This window comes from Lagopus leucura, unplaced genomic scaffold, assembly GCF_019238085.1.
Source record: "Lagopus leucura isolate 7727_CA_CO unplaced genomic scaffold, USGS_WTPT01 Super-Scaffold_100021, whole genome shotgun sequence".
Classification (NCBI taxonomy): domain Eukaryota; kingdom Metazoa; phylum Chordata; class Aves; order Galliformes; family Phasianidae; genus Lagopus; species Lagopus leucura.
In genome coordinates, this window is record NW_024962274.1 from 10,861,742 (window position 1) to 10,880,240 (window position 18,499).

The following is an 18,499-nucleotide window of genomic DNA, read 5'->3' on the forward strand; positions in this document are numbered from 1 at the left end:
GGTCTGGTACCCCGGCACCAACACTAGCGCGGGAAGCGTTCGGACCCTCGTGCCCTTTCGTCCCCGGAAAGCGAGGATATGGGGCAGGGCGACCAGGACGCGGCTGTGGCTAGGAACGGGGAGGTGAGGGAGCCCCGCCTTGCTGAACATTGGATCGGTTTGGGCCCATCCCACCCACCATCTACACTGGCCTGAGCGTTCCTAGCAACGGCCGCGGGCAGGGGGGCCGGCGCCGCGTTCGAACGGCCCGCCACCGCGCCGCGGTCTCCCATTGGCTGATGGCCGTGCCGCTCTGCCACCGCCTTTGCTTATTGGGCAGCGGGACGGCCACGTCCCGCCCCCGGCAGTTTGAGGCGAGCGCTGCGAGGCACTGACCGGGCCGCGCTGCGAGCCGGCCATCGTGCGTTAGGAGTGGCGGGGCTCGGCCGAGCCGCGCTGCGCTTCTGTTAGCGGAGCTCCCCGCTGCTCCTGGCCGTGCGCGGGGATGGCCGGCAGTGTGCGCGGCCGCTCTGCGGGCAGCCCCCTGGGCCTCGACCCGCGGAGCGACTCGGAGCAGCTGAGCAGGTCCTACCCGTGGGCCGGTGGCGGCAGGAGGAGCCGGCTGGCCGGACTGTGCCGGCGGGGAGCCTCGCTGTCTGGTGAGCGCTGTGTTCTGGGGGTCGCGGGCTGCCATTGGCAGCGATGGGTGCTCTTACGGCCCTTCCTCCTTTCCTTCCCTCACTCTGGCAGCAGTAGCAGAAGCACAGGGATGGGCTGGCAGCTGGCTGAACGTGAGCCGGCTGTGTGCCTGGCTTGCCTGGCTTGTGAGGAGGGCAGCCTGGCTTGTGTCAGCAATAATGCGGCCAGCAGGAGCGGGAGGTGACCGTGCCCTGTATTCAGCTCTGGTGAGGCCGTATTTCCTGTGCTGTGTTCAGTGCTGGGCTCATGCTGCAAGAGAAACGTTGCGGTGCTGCTGTGTGCCCAGAGGGCAGCGGAGCCGTGAGGGGTCTGGGGCACAAAGTGTGATGGGGAGCAGCTGAGAGAACTGGGATGGGTTGGTCTGGAGAAGAAGAGGCTCAGGGGGAACTTCACTGCTCTGCAACTCATTGAGAGGAGGCAGTGGTGAAGTGGGGGTTGGTCACTGCTCCCAGGTTAACAGTGATGGGATGAGAGCTGATGGCCTTAAGTTGTGCCACAGGAAGTTCAGGTTGAATATTACAGAAAACTCTTCAGAAAGAGCAGTGAGGCACTGCACAGCTGCACAGGGCGGTGGGGCAGTCACCATCCCTGGAGGCATTCAGAGCTGTGGAGATGTGGTACTGAGGGATGGTGGCATGGTGGGTGGACTGGGGTTGGACTTGGGGATCTGAGAGGTCTTTTCCAACCTTAGTGACTCGATGTCCTTGGGATGACTTCTCCAGTCCTTGAGAGCAGCCCTGCAGAGAAGGACCTGGGGGTTCTGATGAATGAGAAACTTAACATGAGCCAGGAGTGTGCTCTTGCAGCTTGGAAAGCAAATGCTATTATGGGCCCCATCAGAAGAGGGGTGGCCAGCAGGAACAGGGAGGTGATTGTCTCTCTCTACTCTGCTCTTGTGAGGCCCCATCTGCAGCACTGTGTCCAGGTTTGGAGTCCCTATTACAAGAAAGACAGGGAGCTGTTGGAGAGGGTCCAGAGGAGAGCCACGAAGATGATCAGGGGACTGGAGCACCTCCCCTATGAAGACAGGCTGAGGGAGCTGGGCTTGTTCAGCCTGGAGAAAAGAAGGCTGTGGGGGGCTGTGGGGTGACCTCATGGCAGCCTACAGTACCTAAAGGGAGCCTACAAACAGGAGGGAAATCAACTCTTGATAACTGCAGGACAAGGGGAAATGGTTTTAAGTTGAGGGAGGGAAGATTTAGGTTGGACGTCGGGGGAAATTCTTTACAGAGAGAGTGGTGAGGTGCTGGAACAGCTGCCCAGAGAGGTTGTGGATGCCCCATCCATCCCTGGAGGTGTTCAAGACCAGGTTGGATGGGGCCCTGGGCAGCCTGGTCTAGTTTTAAATGGGTGGTTGGTGGCCCTGCATGTGGCAGGGGGGGCTGGAGATTCATGAACCTTGAGGTCCCTTCCAACCTGGGCCATTCTGTGGTAATTCTCCAGTATTTCCCTTTCCATTTGCTGCCAGTCCTTCAAAGCTACTTAGTTTGGCAGTGGAGTGATGGCGTTTGTTTGGTTGCTGATGTCGCTTCCCATGGGAGCATTTATTGCAGTCAGAACTTCTGGAAGTTTTAGTACAATCCCTTGCCATTGTGTAACATAAAGTGTCGGTGTGGGCTCTGGTATTTCGGTGTCACGTCTTGTGAATAGTTAATTAACTGGCTTCTGACTAACTGCAATTATATTTAATAATAGTTCCAATTTTAACTTGAGATAATTCAAAACCTTTTAAACTCTCGTGACTTCAGCAGAAGAAAAGCTCGAATCGTCTGGTTGAATTATTTGCACACTGACAATTTTTTTTCTAGCCTACAGATGGAGTTTAATTATTCCAGTGGCTGTGACTCAAAAATGTTTATTATTATAATGGTTTCTGTTGTCTTTAGTTCCATCGGTTTTATTTTCTTGCGTTTTCTTACAAAAGCATAGAAGCATGTATTTTGGGATGTAATTACTGGACAATCAGACAACTGATTTTTCATTAATTTCCGCTGTGCTCCTGTATTAAACTATTATAACACAGCTGATTTTTGTTGTTCTCACAGGGGAGAAATGGAGCTCTTTCTGCTTCTCTTCGCTGGCAGCTCATAATGTTTGTGCCAGCAAAATCGGGAACCCTTGGGCTCAGTGGGACTCTGCCTCTCTTTCCATTTCTGTTGGAAGTTCTTCTTGCTCCTTTGTGCATGCCCCTGCCCTAGAGGAATCCAGCCAGCACTTCCTGACTGCTGCCCGCAATCCAAACCAGGCCATCTTCACGGTGGATGTCACCACAACGGAGGTATTTGCAGCTGTGACTGCTAAGCTATAGCCCACCTAACTGATGCAGGCTGGATGATCTCACATAAGCTACAATACCTGTTATTCTTACTTGTATCTGCAGGTAATTAGTGTCGTGAGGGTGTTCTATAGCTGCTTAGTAATTGTCTGAAGACTGGCAATACATGTATTTTTATGGCACGTTGTAGTTAGCAAAATATACGTAACCAATTAGTTATTTTAAGTCTTTTATTTCAAATGGAAAAAGAGGCTAAACAAGAATGCAGCTACAATGTAGCATAAAGGAAGAAAGGAGAAGCTGATCACGCTTCAGGCATTTTGTCTGGAAAGTAGCAGCCCAGGGATAAATGTACGGTGGCAGGACATCTCTGCCTGCCCCACTCACCGCCCTTTTTGCACTGGGGGAGAGAGATTTTTCTGTCTCTGTCCTAACAGAGACCCGAGTATAAAGCTGAAGGCTAACAGCTGTAAAGAGCTGTGCCATTTTTAGCTTGAGCTGACAGTTTGAGCTCTCCCATCCTAAAGACACTTAATCCTAACTTGGTCTTTAACAGAGGCTTAAGCATGGCAATGATCTGTGTGATTGTTGCATGCCTTCAGGGGAGGATAAAATTCTATGGCCTGCCTCAGCATTGCTTGCAAGTACAACTTTGTGACTTTGCCTCATAATTCACAAGGACAGAGGAGATAGGTAGTTAAAAGCAAGCAGGAAATCTAAAAGGAAAGCCATGTTTCAAACACTCTTCACCAACAAGACACTTGGGCAATGGATGTCTTAGAATAAGAAGCTGAATTGTTTCCAAAGACTGCAGTTTAAAAGGGCTGCTGTATTTCCACTGAAAGGAAGCATCGTGATATTAAAGTAACAACCTGAGGAGCAGATGATCTATAAACAAAACTTTCAGCTTTTATTCTTTGTTTCCTTTCTTTTCTAGATTCTAGTGGCTAATGACAAAGCCTGCAGGCTGCTTGGGTGCAGCAGTCAGGAACTCATTGGTCAAAAGCTTTCCCACTTCATATCCAAATGCGACCAAGAGACACGGGAAGCTGTGGGTGATGAGTATTTAGAAACTGATGAACGTTCATCAATGGTTTCAGGAACTGTGGTATGTGAAATGTTTGAGCAAATGGCCCTCACTGTATATAATATTTGTGGGGCTCAGGGTGGCTTTGGTTTTCTTGACAGTTTGAGTATAATTTCCTGGTCTAGTTAACTTTATGGGCATTCAGTAATTAAGTCATTTGTCAGGTTGTTTTGTTTAAAAGTGTGCAACGTGGGTATTTAAAGGGTAAAGGTGCTTTAGAAGGCACTTACATGAGCTTTCCAGTCATGATGACTTGACTAATCAGATGGTCAAGGACATTTGATCTAAAAAAAGAATAAATAAATAAAAACAAATCAATCAATATAAATTGCTTAACATGGAAAACATCATTATGGAGAAGTTCCCAATTGGCTGGTCTTTAAAATGACCTTAAGTGGCACTGTGCATGTTATGAAGTTACACGTCCACCAGGCACTGCGACGTGTCTGACAGAACACCCCAGGTGCTGCAAATGAGTGGAATTAATAGCGTGGTTAATTAGGAGAAAGCTGTGTGAGAAGTCTCCGTGTTTTCTTTGGCTGCTGTTGTGAAATGATCAGTACCTCAGAGCTCCATCTTCCTGCATCATCAATTAGGGCTGGGGGAAAAAGAAACATCTTAAGCCTGGTTAGAAAAATCCAGGATTAACATTAAATGTCTGATGGAAACACTAACCTTGAAGTGCAGCTGTGCCCAGTGCTTCATAGGCTGCTGTGGAGGTTTTGTGGGATTCATAAACCCATTCTGTCAAGATCTCATAAAAAAGATAAAAGACTTGATATGAACACTGCAGGTTATATGATAGGTAAACATTTCCTGATTGGAGAAGAATCTTCTCCCATAAGAAATTAAGCTGCTGCTCTTGTGGCTGAAAGTAAGACCTGCATTACTAATGTGGAGTATTTGCTAGCATCGTGGGGCATCTCTTATGTAAGGCAGCTCTGAAAAGCTCTTTTCATTGAAAATAAGGCATTAGATCAACATGTTTATTATGCTGATTGAAATTCTTTGAGTCCTCTTGAGGCTGGGAGGAAAAAAACACAACAACAACAACAAAGCAACAACAGTGACTTAATTGCAATCCTTATCAATTCCATATTAGAGGCGTTTCCCCCAATAAGCTGTCAATAAACAAGTTTTTTCTAACAGTGAGGGACTCCTCTTGCTCAAAATCTTGCAAAGTAACCACAGCCTTAGTGAATTGTAACTCTAAATCCTGTGGAAAGGTGGATGTTATCAACCATCTCAAAGAGAAGATCCCCGTCTCGGTGTGGCTGAGGCGAATAAGACTCAAGGACAGCCAGCGCTGCGTGGTTCTGCTGGAGCCAGTGGAAAGACTTTCAGCTTTTGTCTCCTTCAGGGCTGACGTGAGTGTCTTCCTAATGATCAAATGAGGCAGCAGTTTCTGTGTGCAAATGTGGCTAAAAGCTGGTGGATGCACCATTACTTGTGAACACAGAGTGTGTGCACAGCACTGCTTGAACTTGGGATTGCATGGGCAGCATCTGTGCATGTTTTTCCCACGAGGCTGACCTTGACATTGACAAGTCAAAATATCCAAGTGGTGGTGGTTTGGCAGGGCACTGTTAGTGACTGCAGGGGTGCCCTTGTAAGGGGATCTCCTTGCTGAGGGGACTTTCTATGAGGAGTCCTGGCCTTCCCTGCTCTCCCCTACGACATGCTAATGTTAGAGCATTGCATAATTGCCTTGCCTGCTTTTACTGAGTTAGTTGTATTCCTGAAGGGACAACAGAATGAGGCATGCTGTTTGATAAGATGCTTGCAGAAACTGTTAAAGGATTGAGTGGACTGTGGCTGAAATGCTAAATTAAAATAATACTGTGTATTTTCTTGTCAAGGGAGGCATTACATCATGTGACCTTCTTTTTGCCCATCTCCATGGCTACCCAACATTGGAAGAAGTAGTTGGACTCCACATAAAGGACCTGATTCCTGCTGTGCAGATCCCTCTTCTAGGCAAAAAAATCCCAAAGGTATGCTATAAGTGCCAACCACTTTCTTCCCTATCCTTTCCTTTTGGGTTGCAGGTGCACAGTGGTTTCCATCCTTACGTAACAGATGAAAGCCTTTTTGGAGAGAAGCACAAGTTCTGTGAAAAAGGGTGTGATGCTTATTTATGGAGCTGCCAACAGGGTGTTTTTGAACTAGGAATGAGTCCAGTCCCTGATCTGTCACTGTGGAGTCTATCCTGGTGAAAGATGTCTGCAATCCATCAGAAGCCTGGCTTTTTAAGGGAACGTGCTGAGTCAGCTCCCTAACATTCCTATGGATCCTTAAGCCACTTTCAAACATGTCTGTCTGAGGAGTAAGGACCTAAAGAATTTTATGACCTTGCAGAGGTCATAAAAACAGGCAGCTGGGTAATTGAATGAGGCCTTAGTAATGCCTCATTTGCTGAAAAGCTGCAGTGTGGACTTTCCTGCTCTTTGCTATTGAGATATTTATGCAGGAGTTCATCTCTGGTTTCCTAAGGATGTAGAACCCTGACTTTTGTCCATTTTTATATTCACTGAATGTCTGCTTTTCTTTTCCTGCTCCTTTTTCCTGAGAACACTGAATTAAGGTTTTTCTTTTTCTCCTCTCTAATCTAGAACCTCAAGGTTCAGAGAGCTGTAGGTCGATCCAGAGAGGGCAACGTGTTTCCTCTCACTTTAAAACTCCAAGTTAGCCTCCTGGAGGAGGACCAAGTGGCAGCACAGAGCAATGGTGTTCTACAGACAGAGAGAGAACTCTCTTTCACACGCTATCATTACACTGCTGCAGTTGAAGTTTTTTCTACCATCAGCGGCCTTATTACTCTACAGGCAGATGGAACCATCCAGTGCATCAAGGATAGTTTTGCTTTAACGCTGTTTGGCTATGAGAAGAAAGAACTGTTGGGGAAGGTAAGATAGGAATATGAATGCCCCTGTGCCCAAATGAGTGCTGTGTCTGGCAGTGTATCCATTAGAGTTTTATGGGCTTCTTTTGTACTTGTTTCTGACTGTCACAAAGCTGCATGCATGTGTTGAGCAAGGAACATGGGATGGTACAGAAATTATCTTGCTGTATTGAAGTCTTGTAGCATTGAGGAGCTGGCTGGAGCCCAAAGCAATCTGCACAATGACACGTTCTCCACCAGTGATGTGGACTGTGTCTGCATGGCTGTCCATAAGAATCAGGCCTACAGTCACTGCTAGCATTTGCCCCCAGTCTGTGAGAGCCTCCTTAGCTTTACAGGTTTCATTCTGTGTTTTAGAACATAACATTCCTGATCCCTGGTTTCTATAACAACATGGAGAGAAGCGATGACTGCTCCTTGCCATTACCTCCTCTTGATGACTCTCTGGGGACAGAGAGTGAGTGCTGCTTTGAGGATGTTTCTGCCTGCTGCACGACTGGTTCTGGTTGCCGTAGCAAAGGTAAAATTAGCAGAGGAGAGAGATTTTTTTCCTGCAAAAATAGGAAACGTGCTTTGTAAAAACAAAGTACCTCTGTGCACTTCTTAAACTGGATTTCTGCCATAACCCAAGGTGAACAGAATTGTTCATGTAAGCTTTTGCTTTTCTCTCTCTTGCTAAGAAGATGAAACTGAATATCCAAGGCAGAAATTATTCTGTTAACAGAGAATGCTTTGTGTGTACTGAATGTTTCTCCTCTGTGTTTTTTTTCCTGTTTTCTTTTTTTCCCCACCTTTTCTTAAAAATGTGCAACTGCACTGGAACCAATGCACAGCTGCTGTTGGAACAAATAAGAGTTAGTAGACAGTGTGCAGCTTAAGTAATTCTTTGGTGAAGTGATGCTTCTAATCTGGAAGTAATTTTTTTTTGGCTGAGGAGACTATTTTGACAGCCAGCCTTTACTAAATGCTGTGATTGTTCTAGATTCTAATCCAGGTTTGTTTATTTGTTACCTTCTTCTGCAGCAACAGCACCTGGTTTACTTTGTTTTGTAAGTGACTGTTTTCCTCTTTTGACCTTTTGTCACTGAGGAAGGAAGTTCTTACCTTATTCTTCCACTTGCACTATTGCACTAAAAGGACTATTCCTTTTTCATCCTGCAACTTCACTGAGTTATAAACATTTTCATTTTAAATGTTGGAATTGGGCAGCATGTGTGTCTAGGGCCTTTTTCTCGTTTTCTTCTTTAATACCTGTCCAGGGAAGGTGAATTTAGCAGCCTTAAAACATCTAGGTTCCTGGATATGACCATTTCTCAGGCCAAACCTGACTAAAATGCTCGACTGCCTTACCTGAAGCAACTCTTCTATACTCAATTCCTTGGGGACCTGTGCAGTTTAAAGTTTGTTTTCCTTTTTAAATCGCTGTAGATACTGAAGCATAAAAATAAAAGGCAAAATTGGTATGGTTTGAATTCTTGTTTGGTGCGGGTGACAACTTTGTGTCTGCATCTTCAGCCAACCTGCTGTCAAGAGATGAAGAGCAGGAATGGGCAAGGAGACGCAGAGAAGACAGGTTGCTACGTGGTGAGAGTAAGCAGAAGAATGGGAGCAGTGTCTTATCTCTTCCCTCACCTCCTGAAGTGGCAGCCACACTTCCAAATTGGTAGGCATTTTATGGACCATCATCTCACTTTGAAAAAAGCAAAGACCTGGAGTGATAATCACAAGCAAAAACTGCTGGGTTTGGTTTTTTGTTGGGTTTTTTTTTTTTCCACTTCTCTGATACTGGTGGCAATGTGTAACAAGAGCCTTCTGCATTTGGTTCTCTGAGATTCTGAGAGCTGCTTGCAAGACAGGTTGAGCTTTGCTTACCTTAGATTTTCATTGAGATCTGCATGTTGTATTGATAAAGTTTTGGGATTCACCCCCTGATGGGTACCAAGTGTTTCATCACAGGCCATGGAAGAAATTACACCCTGTCTTGCTAGATATGAAACAATGCATGGTTATTTCCTTCCATGGTATCCACTAGCTGGTCTTGCTCTGAGGCCAGGTAACCTGGAATGGGATCTAGACATTATTCCTTCTGGAGGTCAGTGTAACTGTCAGGTTACCCACTGAAGCATGATATTTGTTACTAGAGTGCAGGCATCTTCATTGCATCTTTGTAGGTCTCCTTCCTTTGACAATGTTAGAAATTCTGCACGAGGCTCTGTGTGATGCACCCAGTTTTGCTCAAGGGAAGCTTTAAACCTTCCACACTGACTTCTGAGAGTTGGAATCGTTATTTGTTGCCTTTTTAATGTGCATTTAATGTAATGTTACAGCACAGTTCTTGCCATTTTTTAAGCAGATTGATAATCTGATGGCTTCCATGTGCTGTCCTTCACATCTCTGTATCACAGATGGGTTATAATTACTTCACTACATGGGTTGTTTTTCTATTCTGCATCTTTGCTGATAGAACTACTTAGAAAATACTTTGTGCTGTGGGCTTCAGTGAACCATGGTTAAAATGACTGGAAAGACCTCAGGGATCTTCTGTCTTCAGGACTTGAAGGGTGCAGCCATGTGCTGGCCTTTTGCTTTGACCTAAGAAATATGTTTAGAAATCAATCTAGACAAGGAATTAATCCATAAGTGAAGACTGTTGTTCAAGTGTACCTATCCCAGTTTGGTGGGAATGGGATTTGTTAGCATTTTGAATGCTTCCATCAAGAGCTTTTTGCCTTTTTCTTTTAAATTAAAAATAATGGTTAAAAACGGGGCAGGCTTTAAGTAATGGTCGTATTAATGGAAGAGTGGGCAGGATGTAAGTGACTGTTTTATCCTTTTGTCATCATGATATCACTAATAACTTGGAATCCTTGCAGTGAAGGCAGCATTGTGGCTGATGAGCTGCCAGCCCTCTGTGCAGAGCCTTCTCCTGACACCCGGCCTGACAGAATCAGAGCACTGGAACACTGCAGGGTGGTGGAAAATGCAAGATCATGTAATCCTCCAGAAATGCACCCTGCACAGGTGTCTCCGTCGTCATCTGCTTCAGAGCAGTTGGGTTTCAATCAGAACTTAAAGACACCCTTAAGAAGCAGCCATGGTGCAGCACCTGGTGCCTCTGAGACTGGCAGTGCCAGCGAGGGCAGCCTCTCGCTTAATCAATTACATGTTCATCATCAAGACCCAAAGGGATTAAATTGTCAGCAGGTCTCTGTGCTGCCCTATGAAATGCTGAAGGATCAGCACTCCACCAGTGCTCGAGGACAATCTTCTTCAGCAGATGTTGCCTGCTTCGCTGTATTTTCTAGCCCAGAAGATGAGCCAGATGCTGCACCCAGTGGAGCAAGTAAGCCACCTTCTCATTTTCCTCATAACTCATCTGGAACACTGCAAATAAATGAACCACGGCCTGGGACAACACTGAGCTGCACACAACATCTTCAGAGTCACGTGGCTGGAGGACAGTTGGCAAATGCTAGCTTCATGTGTGATGGAAAACATTCCAGTCTTGAGCACGCTGTTGCTGAAAGCAGCTTGCTGAAAGATGCAAATTTCATTGCAAATGGAAGAAATGGCACCCATGGTGGTGGCTCAGGAAATACAATGGGTTGCACTGGTTCTGCACTGGGAGCTGCCCCGACCTTCAGAACTGTGAGACAAACTGATGCTGAGCTGAACTCTATTTGCTCTGATCTCGAGGAACTGGATCTGAATATTGGTGTCACAGGGAACTCTGGCAACTGTTTAGGTTCTACTTCTGATTTTGTAGAAGGCTTCTCTTCTAATACAGTGAACTCAGCTGCAGGCAGTATGTTAACTCAGAAGAGTGGTGCTTCTTCAGCTGAGCAGCTCTTAAATGGTGTTGCCATAAAAGATGGTTCTGGGTATCTGCCTTCACAACAGCATTTGGAAAACCCTGAACAATCCTTCCAAGTATTCATTGAGAAGGCTAAAACTCTCACAGAGACTGTGGGGGATAATGTCAGCAGAAACATGTTGAAAAGCAAAGGCAATCCTGAAGAAGACTGTCAGTTGCATGGGCAGGAAAACATGGAAATAAAAGCAACATCTACCCCTGTGAAACAAGGAGGAAGACCAAATCATGCAGCTCCTTGCAGTGCAGAGATTCTGGAAGGCAGCTACAGTGGGAACTGCAGTCACAAAGATGGTTCACAATTAAGTAAGTTGCTCCTGTCTCTCCTCTTCCCAGAACTCTTACTCTGTCTTCCTCCCACATCTTTGCAGAAGGCGGCTGCTTTAGGCTTAGGAGCTGGCAGAGAAGAAAGAAGCAAGCTGTAGCATCTAAAAAGAAGTCTAGTATTTAAGTCTGTGCTGAGAGCATTGGAATAGCAGGTGGTTGCTAAGAAATTCAGATAGACTGAACTGTCAGAAATATTCTTAAACACTCATAACTGATTTTGAACAGAAAATCTAACTCCTTTGGAAATGCATATAATGGAGCATGCTTCATTCACTCATTCAGCAGGACCTAGTGCATGTATACAATCCCAATTTTTATGCCATTTTGAATAACAATAAGAAATGAACAGTCCCAATTGCACACTGACAACCATTTCTGCTAAAGGCTGGTGGGATGCTGTGAAGGTAACCCCCCTATGTACCTCTAGAATAGCTGTGCTTTTGTCCCTGATGATTCCTTCCGAAGCAGGGTGTTCTCCCAAAAGTAATGAAGAAAATGGAGAAATTCACTTTAAGAACTCAGGATTTCATCCTAAGCTTCTTGCGGTCTCCTTTGCTAACTTTTGGTTCCACCATTTTAACCTCCTGACTTGTTTCTGCAGGCATACTCTTTGAAGTAAAACGTGTGGAGCTGCAGGACCCTGCTGTGCTCTTCTGTGTCTGGGTAGTGAAAGACCTGCAGAGCCAGAAAGAAGCTGTAGCAAAGACTCAGCTTTTGCTCTCCAGTCTAGCAAGCTCGACCCAGTCCACTCTAGATCTTTCCACACACAGTCTTGGAGAAGTAAGAAACTTGGCCATTTCATAGCATTGAGCTGAAGCTGAAGTTGAAAAGTTGCTCAAATATCATGAGGGCAGGATGGGGGGATTGTTTTTCCTGGTTTTCCTCTTTCTACATCAAAAGAAACATGCCATTACTCTAAAAACAACACATTTGGCAACATTTCTGGTACTGTGTATTTGGCTTAGCATAGTAATTGTTCCAGCCTGAATAGTAACAGCACCTGAATTTTAGATTTATTTTCAGGCTGGTTTGAGTACATCTACAATAGACGTTTACATCAACGTGGTGAGATTAGTTGTAACATCAGTGTGATCCTGCAGTTGCAGGAGTTGGTAGGAAGGCTTGTGGTATTTCTTTACTATAGATTTTACTGGGATATTAAGAGGATGTGCTTTGAATTTTTTCTCTCTTGATATCTGCTAAGAGAGCAATCTACAGAATGAAACTGCTGCCTTATCAGGAGGTCAGGTAAACACAGGTAACGTGGTGTTGTATGTAGGTATGTGGTCTATGTAGAGGTTATGGAGGCAATCACAGACCACCAAATCTATAGATAGAGCTTGAAGCTGTACCTTTCACTTCCTTCAGTTCAGTTGTTTCCTGTCAGCATTTACTTTGTTTGGCAAATGTTGCTCTGTGGTTTGCCCAGTTCATTTTCTTGCCATGTTTTTTTTTCCTCTGTACCCAGGCCATCAAATCATCTTCGCTCTCTGAGAATTCCCGAAGAGCTGAAGAGCTTGAAAGATTAAGGGCTTGTGAGGGAGAGTATGCCAAACATTATCACACTCTCAGCCTCATTGGCAAAGGATCTTTTGGCTTTGTCTGGACTGCCAGGAGCAAGAAGAATCAGCAGGAGGTTAAGTATTTCTTTCAAATATTGCAATGTAATTATTTGGAACCTGAACAGAAATGTTAGAGTGTCCAGTAGTGTCAGCACGCTGCTTTCAGAAGCTGCTATTTGGTAGTTCAGGACTTTGCTTTGTTTTGAATGCAAATGTGGATCACTAACCTTCTGAAGGCAGGACAGCGAGGTGTTTGTATTGATACAATGTTCACAATGATGCACCTTATCCAAGGCAGCAGCTACACAGTGAGGCTGTCCAGGCAGCCCTTTTAACCCCTGGAAAGAGCTTTACTTCAGGCTTAACAGGATTACAAGTTTTAACCTAACCTTACTGAAGAGAATAACAAACTCCAAAGTTTAGCATGTTGCAGTTCAAGCATGTGGTTACTTCATTGTGCAACAGGCATGTTGAAGTTATGGGGTCCTCTATCAGCAGAAGTATTTTGGGTGCTGAGAAGCAAGCTGTGGTGTTTCTCTGTGTGAATGGAAGTGCTTGGTTTTTTTTCCTCTGTGCCAGAGCTCACCCCTGCTGATTGATAGGAGAGCTGGCCTCTAAGAGCCTTTGGAACTCAATTTTTATTAATAGTCAACTGGCATCTGGGACTAAATTAGTTTAAAGATGTTTATAGATGCCATAAACAAAGCATACTGACTGACTTTGGTCCGTACAGTTATGATTCACCAACATTTTTCTTGGAAATTAACTTACTGGACACTTACAGTTCTGCTCTTGCAAGCAATACTGAAATGCTGTCGTCTGTGCAGGCTGTTGTGAAGTTCATCTGGAAGGAGAGAGTGCTTGAGGACTGCTGGGTGGATGATCCTGATGTGGGGAGGGTTACTCAAGAAATAGCAATCCTGTTGAAGCTGCAGCACCCCAATATCATTAAGGTACAGGAACTCAGTTTGAACTGCATCAGATGGCTCCTTTGACTATGTAAGGCCTTATGCTCCTCTTCAGGAGAGAAGTGTCCTGTATTAACTTTGCCTTTTCAGTAAAGAACTGTCATGCCCTGTTAAGGGTCACTTGCTTTTAGACACGTACCACAAGCTGTTGATGTAAACACAGATGTGAAGGTATGAATCTAACAGAAGCAAGTCTGCTGTCTCTAGATGCAGTCTTGGGAGTGGACCTATGATGTCACAGCAGAGCACTCATTAGTTCAGTAGATGATCTGGGTATATCTTGATCTCTGTAAGTTTTTTTCAGAGAGAACTCCTCTGATTTTGTAGTTCTGCCCTCTTTTCAATGATCATTTGTGCTCAGTGAAATGAGACATGAATGGGTTGTGATGCACTTCGCTTGAATCTGCCATGGGAAGTTAGTGTTTGTTTAGCTCAATTACAAAGGGAATTTGAAGGTGAAGCACAAACAAATAACAGACTGTTTTTTATCAGGTGCTGGATGTGTTTGAAAATGAACATTTCTTCCAGCTGGTGATGGAGAAGCACGGATCTGGTCTGGATCTCTTTACGTTCATTGATAATCAGCCTGATTTGGACGAGCCATTAGCAAGCTATCTGTTCAGGCAGGTGAGAGCTGGGAACATACAGTTCCTACTTGCAGGGAAAAGATGGTTAGGGTGAGAACCAGGATCCTGTTTCTCTCATAAACCACTGTCATGCTCTACTCCCCTCACCTGGGATGCTGGTGGAAGACAGTGGTTTAGTGCTGCACCTTCTTTGTCTGCTGTGCAGTGTGCTCTCACAAATTGCACTCTGTTTCCCTGTTTCCTTTAGGCTTCTGACTGATAAGCCCCATTCCTATACCACCCCTGAGTTTATAGGGGTGCTTTGTTACCTCAGACCTGTATGCTATTTCTCTGCTGAAGGAGCTTTGTATGATGAATAGAAGCTTTATTCTCTCAGCTCTCTGCTTTTGTCATTCAGATATGTTGTGGTATGGATCAAGATTGTCTCCAAGGTGATATAATTCTGATGCTATTCCTAATTATAGCACTGTTGCATGAATCGTGCAGCAAGAAGAATGGAGTTTAAACCTAAGGATATTATTTATACCAATCTTCACTCCTAAGTGCTTTGTCATGCTGCAGTATGAAAGGCATACAGTGTTATTCTTTCAGTGAAATGAAAGGACCATCCAAATGGAGCTTACCAAAATTAGGATCTGTGTCTTCATACAGTGTCAAAGCAACCCAAGATGTGGCTGTGGTAACTCTGATGCCATTTATGTTACTTGGAAGGACATCTGTCTGACTCAACACACAGCTCTCTCCTCCTCTTTCAGCTTGTGTCAGCCGTTGGGTACCTCCACTGTAGAAACATCCTTCACAGAGATATCAAGGATGAAAACATTGTCATTGCTGAAGATTTCACAGTTAAACTGGTGGATTTTGGTTCTGCTGCCTACCTGCAACCTGGCAAACTGTTCTACACCTTCTGTGGGACCATTGAATACTGCTCACCAGAAGTGCTGTCTGGCAAACCGTATGTCACCCTATGAAAAATCATTTTGTTGTAAATCACACCCCCAAAAAACAGCCCTGTGTGTGCAGGGCTGGATGGAAGCGAGGGGGGGGTGCCTAACCACAGGAAACAGAAGTGAGATTTAGGGCACTACAGTGACAGAAATCATCTGCAGAGGCTTATTAGTTGATTTTTGTTAAGCCTGTTGATGAGCTTTCTTGTTCTGGTCAGGTGCTTCATGCACAGCCTTGTACATCAGTTCACACTAATGTCTTTCCTGTGACAGAGCTGAGTTCTAAAACAAGCCTCCAGTTGTCGTTTCCAGCCTGGATGAGTTGTGCTGTGGCTTGGTGTCTCCCTTGTCTCTCACAGTATGCATGTCAGCTGCCTGACTTCTTCATACCTGTCTCTCAATTAAAAGCTGCTTTTTTAGAGAGCTTGTATGAAGTTCTGTTTCAATATTTAACAGTTTCAGGTTATGGTTACGTTCCTTAGCACATGATTCTGTCCCTGCACTTGGAATTCATGCAAGTTTGTGCATCTCTGTAGGTACCACGGCCCGGAGCTGGAGATGTGGTCACTTGGTGTCACCCTTTATACCCTAATATTTGCAGAGAACCCCTTCTGTGAGCTGGAGGAGGCCATGGCAGCTGTCCTGAATTTTCCTCGGCCTGTGTCAAAAGGTGACTTTTCACCTATTTAAAGGAAACAGGAGCAGAGAAAAATGGGGAAAAACAGTTCCAAATGTCCTACGCAGTGATTTAAAATGCTGTTTTCTGAAGCAGAGAAATTCTGTTCTGCAGTTCTCTGTGCCTCCAATTCAGCTTCTTACTGTATGTCTTGTTAGTTTCAAATTCCAGTCCTCCCACTTACAGAGATGATTCAAGCTATTGCTTTGTCAAACTTCAGTGAGGTTTATGCTTGAGAAAACCAGAACAAGGGCTGCTGGGAAGGCTGACTGTAGTACATAATGTTCAGTCAATAATGACACTCATCTCACTCTAAGGCAAGGTTTATCTCACTTGAACCAACTGTCACGCAACAGCGTGTCACTCTGGGGATGTTTGGTGATCATCTGTTAATATGTAATTTCTGAATGAATCCTATAGCTTGACATCACAGGAAAAATTCACTGCCCCTGCTTTGAGCTGTAGAAAACAAATTGCACATCAGGCTCCTGAAGTTTTCATCAACAAGTTCTCTGTGATCCCAGGAGCACGATGGTTATAAGCAGTGCTGCAGCTGAGCAGTGAATTCCTGGAGCTTTCCCTGAGCCTTGAGTGCACAGATGAGAATGGGGTGGCTGCAGGCTCAGCAGCCCTCAGGTGGGCTGGGCTCCAAAGCAGTGATTTTCGGGCTGCCTGTGTGGCACTTGTTCCTCTGTTCTCCGTGTCAGAACTGCTCCTGGTTCTTTGTTTTCACAACCTGCAAATCCCATCATCCCGGGAGCTGAGCACATTGTGAATAAAGCTGTGATAGAACAGGATGGTACAAGAGATTAGCGGGGAGGATTTGTAACTGAGATCTGCATTCTTTGAATATAAATCATATCTTGCATTCCCAGCATGCCTAAAATACAGACTGAGCTGTTTGTCTCCCTGCTGCCTCTTCCCAGATCTCATGAATCTGATGGTGGGGCTGCTGCACCCTGCTCCAGAGCAGCGTACGACTCTAGCAATGCTGGTGGAGGATCCTTGGCTGAAGCAGCCTGTGAACCTGGGTGATTACACCTGGGAGGAGGTGTACGTCTCTGCTGGGGCAGGTGAGATCTTCTGAAGGCTTTTTCTCCCCCACCAGTGGAGCCAGCAGGGGAGGATCTATAAGACAAAGTTAGCCTATGGTTAGCAACTTCTTACCCAAAGGCAACTTTCTCATATCCAAACGTGCTTTGAACTTGACCCATTGACCCACAGGACTGCAGTTCACCCCTCACTGTTGATCTTTCTTTCTAGAAAGCGATGGATGGAGAAATGGTTCTGTTGAGCACTCACACAGAGGGAAACCCTCAGCTCCTCCTGTGGAGAGTGAGCTGTGTGTGAGTGCTCCCAGCTGTGTGTGTGCAGATCCCCTCTGGGAAGGAGCTGCAGCTGCCAGGTGTCAGGGCTGGAGCCTGGGGAGTCCCTGCAGCCGCTCCCTGCAGCAGCCCCTGCCTGTGCTGCCATAACTGCAGGGCATGTGAGAATTCCTGCTGCTTCCTGAGTGCTCATTCCAAGCACTTCTCTCTGTACAAAGAGAGAAAAGGAGGAATTCTTGAGAAATCCTGAGAGCAAGAACAGAGATTCCCTATGAGGGAGCCTTGTGAGTGAACCGCTTTCTGTTGTCTATTGAGGCAGCCTGACATCAAGATGCCTTTTTTTTTTTGTCTAGCCTGTGTTGTGCAGGAGCTCTCACCACACTCCTGTTCTTCCCAGAACGGGTGGCTAAGCTGCATGCAAAGCACGCTTGCAAATCCTGCTATGCACAGCAGATTACTCAGCAGTGTAAGGTCTGACCCTTTTAGACACTGCAGCCCAGGGTCTGCCCTTGCTTTGGGTTTTACCTCACAGAGGCCGTCAGAAGCTTCTCTAGCTAACAGGCTTGTAATTATTTTACCTAGGAAGGGATTTAAAGCTGGAAGAGATATATTTTGTCTTCTTTTATTGTTCATAGCTCAGAATATATTTTTATTGGCTGTTTTGACTTTTATATGTGGTTTTACTTTCTGAAAAAAAAAAAAAAGAATGAATAAACACATGGTTTTGTTGGTCAGCTGGCTTCTGGTTGGAGTTTGTGCACAAAAACAGACACACAATGGTGTGATGTGTATTTCTTTTTTCCCTCCTCCCCTAGAGCTGGAGCTGGTGGAAGGAACTCTGCAACCCCTCTAACACAAATTGCCTGCTGTAGGATGCAGTCCTCTCATCTTCCCTATACTACAGTCAGCACAACCTCATTGTGGCCGTCCAGTACTTGAAGGGAGTGTAAAAACAGGAGGGGGCTGCCTATGAGGGTGGATAGTGATAGGACAAGGGGGAATGGTGTTAAACTGAGACAGGGGAGCTTTAGGTTGGACAGTAGGAGGAAGTTTTTCACCCAGAGGGTGGTGAGGCACTGGCACAGGTTGCCCAAGGAGGCTGTGGATGCCCCATCCCTGCAGGCATCCAAGGCCAGGCTGGATGTGGCTCTGGGCAGCCTGGGCTGCTGGTTGGTGACCTGCACACAGCAGGGGGTTGGAACTGGATGAGCATTGTGGTCCTTTTCAACCCAGGCCGTTCTGTGATTCTATGATAGATTTTTGAGGAGACAAAGATAGCAGAAAGAAAGCTTGG

The 18,499-nt window shown here is 45.5% G+C and overlaps 1 protein-coding gene across 1 annotated transcript; it reads left to right on the forward strand.

Moving 5' to 3' along the window:
• The first annotated feature begins 484 nt into the window (after positions 1–484).
• Positions 485–17,939, forward strand: PASK (PAS domain containing serine/threonine kinase). The gene is made up of 17 exons (XM_042878557.1): positions 485–638; positions 2,724–2,956; positions 3,891–4,061; positions 5,267–5,407; positions 5,900–6,034; positions 6,653–6,946; positions 7,300–7,462; positions 8,431–8,605; positions 9,816–11,119; positions 11,742–11,920; positions 12,609–12,776; positions 13,530–13,655; positions 14,163–14,297; positions 15,013–15,212; positions 15,741–15,874; positions 16,807–16,953; positions 17,144–17,939. The coding sequence occupies exons 1-17, from the start codon at positions 485–487 to the stop codon at positions 17,353–17,355; spliced, it is 4,071 nt and encodes a 1,356-aa protein (XP_042734491.1). The 3' UTR covers positions 17,356–17,939.
• Positions 17,940–18,499: the final 560 nt, after the last annotated feature.

Excerpts from the sequence above, each read along its gene's own strand:
- PASK (XM_042878557.1), top strand. The coding sequence starts at position 485 with ATGGCCGGCAGTGTGCGCGGCCGCTCTGCGGGCAGCCCCCTGGGCCTC. Across the intron at positions 8,606-9,815 it reads GCAGCCACACTTCCAAATTG|TGAAGGCAGCATTGTGGCTG; the intron begins GTAGGCATTTTA and ends GAATCCTTGCAG. Across the intron at positions 15,875-16,806 it reads TCCTCGGCCTGTGTCAAAAG|ATCTCATGAATCTGATGGTG; the intron begins GTGACTTTTCAC and ends GCCTCTTCCCAG.